The 6,000-nt window shown below is 39.9% G+C and overlaps 1 protein-coding gene across 2 annotated transcripts in view; it reads left to right on the top strand.

Moving 5' to 3' along the window:
- Positions 1-714: 714 nt before the first annotated feature.
- mxi1 (max interactor 1, dimerization protein) overlaps positions 715-6,000 on the top strand; it is a 37,070-nt gene continuing 31,784 nt past the window's right edge. Inside the window, exons 1-2 of one of the 2 annotated variants that reach the window (XM_086296403.1) lie at positions 715-1,095; positions 3,321-3,423. In XM_086296403.1, coding sequence (XP_086152529.1) covers positions 867-1,095; positions 3,321-3,423 — 332 coding nt within the window. In that variant the 5' untranslated portion in view covers positions 715-866. Of the gene's footprint in view, positions 1,096-2,672; positions 3,178-3,320; positions 3,424-6,000 lie in introns of those variants that run through there. The other variant, XM_086296404.1, reaches the window with a different exon arrangement.

Below are 6,000 nucleotides of genomic sequence, written 5' to 3'. Positions count from 1 at the left end.
ACAACACAATTGATTATAAAAGAAACAAGCATACAAAGGAATAAATAATAACATATTTAATAAAAAGTCTGAGTTCTGAAATCCTAGGCCATTGACCCAGGAACATGACTAGACATGTTTGTAGCCCAGTAATCTCCAGTACTGATCTTTGTTTGGATTTACAGATGGTAACTTTCAGTGGGAGGTTCAGTTTGGAGTATACTATGGCATAAAGATCTGGAAAAAATGCTGGTGAGAAAACAGTATAGGCATGATAAACATGCACAGAGCCTCGTTTATTTTATTTTTTTTAACCTTTTTATTTGCTCAAATAGCGTGGTCAGTGAAGAAAATAATAACTTCCTACTTCTTTGTAACAAATTAAAACAACAAAAACTATTTTTACCTTCAAATCAAGTTTTAAATGCCTTTCTCATAGCTTGACTTCTGTAAACAGCAGTAGAATACAATAAAAGCTGTTAGTCCCAAACCTGCCATTGCTGTTTAAACTCAAGTTATGCTTATTTTTGTTTAATGTGATGCCACGTAAAACAGAATTATGAAACTCTTATGTAATGTTAACATGTAAATATGATTCATTGGTATAGTGTCCATGCATGCACGATTCTGTATTCTCTTCAAGGGCGGGCACAGGGACCATGCGGAATCCTTAGACTCTAAGGGGCCGGGCTCCCTGTTTTCCCATGCACCATCATCTACTGACATTGGCCACTGCTCCACATTAAACACCCTGCATTCATAAAAAAAAAGAAAAGAAAGAAAGAAAAGAGACACCATCTGACAAGAGCAGCGTCCCCCAGAAGCTGCCTCACTGCGAATTGCGCTCAGCCCGTCGCCAGAAAGCTCGGAAACTAAGAGGGGGGGAAATGGCCAAAAGTGAGAGGCAAAGAAGAAGTTTGAAGAGTGAGGAGTTCTTTTTTGATTCCGATGCGTCTCTCTTGGATCAGCAAGATTTCGAGATGTCTAGTTGTCCTTTCAATGACGTCTTCAACTCCAAAGACTCCCACATGGAGCAGATCAACACTTTTCTGAAAAATGTACAAGTTTTGCTGGAGGCTGCTAGGTTTCTTGAGAGCGCCGAGAGGAAGGACGGAAGTGAGTTTTATTTGTGTGCTGCGTTTGATCTTTTTCCCCCTTTGCATCTGAATTTCAGGAAGGAAAAAAAAAAAAAGACTTCACTGTCAACAGATTCAGACAACAAAGGGTTGAGTTCATTCAACTAAGCACCGCTGCCTGCAGTAAACACAGAATATGAAAGAGCACCAGACTGATTTAGGTGACCTTACTTATTGCAGTTACGGGAGGGGAGAAAAATATAAGCTTTCGTAATTTTACGGACTATTTTTACCTGCATTATCCGCATTATCTTCGTGTAGAGCTATGTCACTCTCCACAACTCCCAACACAGGGATCTATAATTTTTGTACCTCCCTGCTGCATAGACAAAGCAATATGACATAATGATTAGGTGTGTGGGTGTGAATGTTGGCTACGATTCCGTTATAATAAATCTGACCACATTGCAGCGCCCTCCAACTCAGTTTAGGATGATGTCATTGTGCCCCCGCAGACTCGATCGGTGAAACAAACTGAAACTTTATAGATAAACGCCACGGCTATAGCTCGCGGCGTTGACTCGACCTTTTAGAAAATATCCGACCTTGCATGATTTTCTTGTTTATCACGTTATAAGAAATGATGTAATTATAGATAAGTTGGCTGATTGCAGAAAGCACGATCATTCAGATGGGTATTGGATTGGCACGTATCCAATGTAATGACATGTTATCTGGGCAATGCACTACTAAAAACGACTCTTTATGATCATTTTCATGGCTTCGCTTTCATCTAACTCGTGACTTTAAAAGACCGAAAAGACGAATTTATATATGCATTTTTCTGTGCACGGCATTTTTCGTGCAGAAAGGTCAGTCACGTTGGGTGAAACGCGCTGCGAAAGCCTTTGAAGTGATATCGACTATAATAATGCAACGTGGGAAATTTTCTACAGAAAGCAGTCCTCTCGATTGTTTGCTTCCTGCTATTTTGGGGGGCGTGTCGCACTGGCTTCCACATGGCGCAAGGTTCCTGCGGTTGGCTAGAGGCGAGCTCAACCCTCGCCGCCTGTCAAAGCCTTTCGCCAATCGAAGTTACGCTCGATAGCAACGTCACGTGTTGCTGGGCCTGGCTACAGCCGACCAAGACACGCCTACTGTCCCAGTGAAGGATGGGATTTGTAGGGCTTTTCTATAGGACTCGTAGTCTGGCAAGAATATGGAATTACATGGATATTTAGTAATTTAAATATGAAAAGCAGCCCTAATTAATGCTTTATTATTTTTTGTCATGCATTTATGACGTTGTCATGAAAAGAAGCAACAACGTTCCTAAACTTTGCAAGAACAATAGTAAACACACCATTTTTTAAAATAATTTCTGCTGATCTGTGCACTGGAACTCTGCCAGATGTATGTATTAATTTACACTGACCTGTTGTAGTTGCAGTTGAAACATTATTACAATCGTGAATGATTTTCCAATCGATATATATCTCAGTAAAGGTGGGCTAAATTGTGAACTTAATGGAATGTTTGCGTTTGAGGTAAAATGGACCATATTCACCAAAATACTCGATTTCCCAGAATGCATTGCACTTAGGCCGGCCTCTCCCGCCGCTGGATCCCCGCCTCTCAGCTGAGCAGCTAAGTAAACAAACAGGAAAGGAGAGGAAACGAGCTACAGCACGCGCATTGCTGGTTCATGGTTCCCTCGGGGACGTTTTATATTGTTTTTATCCAATTTTGTAAAAATTTGATATCGTGTTTCGTAGAAACTTTTAAATATTTTGATACGCTTTCTTTTTCTAACAGTGAATTCTGGCGAGGATTGGCTGTAGCTTGCTAGCTTGCGAACACTGGATTTTTTTTTCTTTCCTTCCCTTTTGGCGAAGGCTGTTCATGAGCCAGCAAAGGCACGGAACAAGGATATAACACGTCAGTTTTAATAATAACCAATGCACTGTCTTCCCTGTAATTAAAAAGCGGTCGTTGCTGCTGCTTGCAAAGCTAGATTGCAACGTCCAACACAGCCAGCCTCAGGAAAGAATGACGGCTGTTCAGCTAATAAATATTCAGCGGTTACTGGAAGCAGCAGAATACATAGAAAGGAGAGAAAGAGGTAATAACATTTCCAAATGTCTCAGTTGGCAGTGACAACCCTGTACTGGTTGTCGGCTCAAAAAGGGTGATTTTCGAAGTAGAAAGTGTCCCCCAAAAGAAAAAAGTGGCTAGTCAGTTAACCACCAGTTTTTTTTCCAACAGAGTGTGAACATGGATATGCCTCGACGTTTCCATCAAATCAGAACACAAACTACCAGAGGCAAAGGAAATTCCGAAATAAGAAGTTCAGCAGTAACCACAATAGGTAAGACACTATTCTCAGTCATTTTTGTGATTGCTGGGGAAAAGTGTCTGTTTTCTTCTTCGTCTTGCTATTTATATGCCAGTAATGAAAGTGAAGTTCTGGGATGGATGACACTGCTGCAGATAGCATGTGATCCTAAACTGCTGCCAGCTGGTTATTGCAGCGTTTACGCTTTTCAGATAAAGGGGCTTTCTAGGTAAAGAGACACTGACATTTGAATAACAAAAGATCGATCCTCGAACTTGTAGAGACATCTATAGTAGCTACGTGCACGTTTGACCGTCAACACCGCTGGTTCGGTGGATTTGACGGGGGGTGGCAGCAACAGGTGCTCTGCTGGCTTTTCATCAGCTGATTGTCAAACGGACTGCAGTGGTCAAGGTTAGGGATCATGGTGAAAGTAAAGACTTTAAAACGAAAAATGTCGCTTAAGAAAAAAAAATGTTGCAGCAACATCTTCTACTTCTTCTATTTATTGCCTAAACAATGCAGAAAAATTTTCCCGTGATTTTTAAATTTAGTAATTTCTTTTTTTGTGGTTGACTTTCTGTATTTCCCCCTAGTATGCATTCTCCACTTCACTGTGGGAGAAAGGGATATTTAGTCTTATCCCCTAAAGAGGAAACGCTGCTATTTATGGCATGTTTTGTTTGCAGACACCAAAAGACGAATATGTGGAGCCATTTATAGGACTTATGTTTTGTATAATCACTGACTTGCTATTTCATCTCTACCTTCATATTCTATAAAAAAAAAACATGGGTTCACAGTTTGCATAATTTCAAAGCTACTGGTGATTGTTATGGAACATATGCTTAGTAACACTCGCTGATAATGACTGTCACATAGATTAAGGCCCTTGTCAAACACATTACTTTCACTGATGGCAGACACTTGTATTTAGTAACAGGAGTTGGGAGGATCCACTGGATTTGTGTGGGTTTTTTGTTTGTTTGTTTTTTTTTAAGTTAGGCTGCTTACATTAATCTTTCCATCGACAGTCATACATCAAACACAAAGCCCACTCGTACTCTTGAAGAGCTTTTTAATATTAATGTAAGAGAAGGCCACCAAACAGGAACTGCGCATTACTCCTCATGAGCGCACAATGCTGCCTAGTTCTGCATGGCAACAGTCACGATCAGATATATTGTTAGTCTGACACCATATTCATAACTCTTCATAGCATTTAGTCTTGTGAGAATATCCATAAGGACACATTAATGATGCTTAATGTAAAGTTAAATGCTAGAAAAGCTGTAAGCTTTCACAATGCATGCTTTTTCTGAAATCTGCTTCTAAAGTGGGACAACTTTGAGAGTCTGTAATCAAACTGTTTACGTATGCAGGAGAGAAAATGGAAGCAAGTGGCAAAGAGAAAAGATTTGGTTTTTAAATGCTTCGAGATGTGAAGAAGCACTACCAATAAAACTGTGCAGGGATAATGCTTGTTGTTTCTATTCATAGAGCTATGTTTACAACTCGCCTATTGCGTTAACACATTTTGTATTAAACACCCATTCACAGCTTCATATTGTGATGTGGTTTCGTTTACTCCCATGGGGAGATGGGCATCTGGCAAACTAAAAAAATAAGATCATTCGATGGGCCTTTTTCATTCAGAGATCCTGTGTATGACAGAAGCCAAGTGAGCAAATTAAAGGCATGGTGCATTAGCCAAAGAGATCTACAATGCAGCCATCTTCTGTGTCTGCATTTTTAATGACAAAAAGAACATCATATATACCTAAGCTTCAGTCTCAAACATGTTCTTGTTTATTCCTTACTTATAAACACTCCAAGGACCCTTTTAAAATTAATGTTAAGCCGACATCTTAGAGAATATGCTAATTTATTCATTATCATATTTACATTAATATTACATTTTATTTTAACACACTCTTAGTTGCTTGCTCCAGTTATATCTGCCTTCTCAGTAGCGTGTTGAGGCTTAAAGTGATGGGCTTATCTGAATCTGTCCTCTCTTGCCTACCGTTTATAGCAGGGCAGCTTTATCTCGCTGACCCACTCCCTGCATGCATATATATGCGCACACATACGCGTACACATACATGCATGCCTGCCTGCAGAAGGAAGCATGCTGCTGTTCTGTGTGGCCTTGCTGTCACTGTCCAGACATGCAGATATGGGTTTCAGGAGGCAGGGAAAAAGGATTGTGATGATAAAACCCACGTAAGTTGACTTAGGCCAAATGAAAGGCCATTTTTCAGTATAGTGAAATAGAGCAGCTGAAGAGATTTCCCAAATGTAAAAAAAGAAGTTTGGTTTCACACAAGTTCCTTGGAATCCTGAATTTTAACATTGTTCCCTAAATGCGCTTTTAAAGGGAACCAAATGAAGGTTCACATTTTGATAAAACATTCAGAGTTTGGAAAGGTTACAAAGCAGGATGTTGGTTACCAAGCAACACAGACTCAGTGAAACCACTGTGACAGCAGATGACGCAAATTATGCACTCCAACGTATTAATCTTCTGTTAGCACAACTATTGATCTGACTTTACAGATCAGACAGTTACAGAAATAAGCGGAGTTGGAGACAATGAAAATAATTACA

The sequence above is a fragment of the Aulonocara sp. 'chitande type north' Nkhata Bay genome, linkage group LG6 (assembly GCF_057382095.1).
Source record: "Aulonocara sp. 'chitande type north' Nkhata Bay isolate Kocher_YH1m ecotype deep benthic linkage group LG6, A_spYH_male_GT1.1, whole genome shotgun sequence".
Taxonomy (NCBI): domain Eukaryota; kingdom Metazoa; phylum Chordata; class Actinopteri; order Cichliformes; family Cichlidae; genus Aulonocara; species Aulonocara sp. 'chitande type north' Nkhata Bay.
Note: the sequence above shows the minus strand (reverse complement) of the source record. Positions and strands in the feature narration are given on the sequence as shown.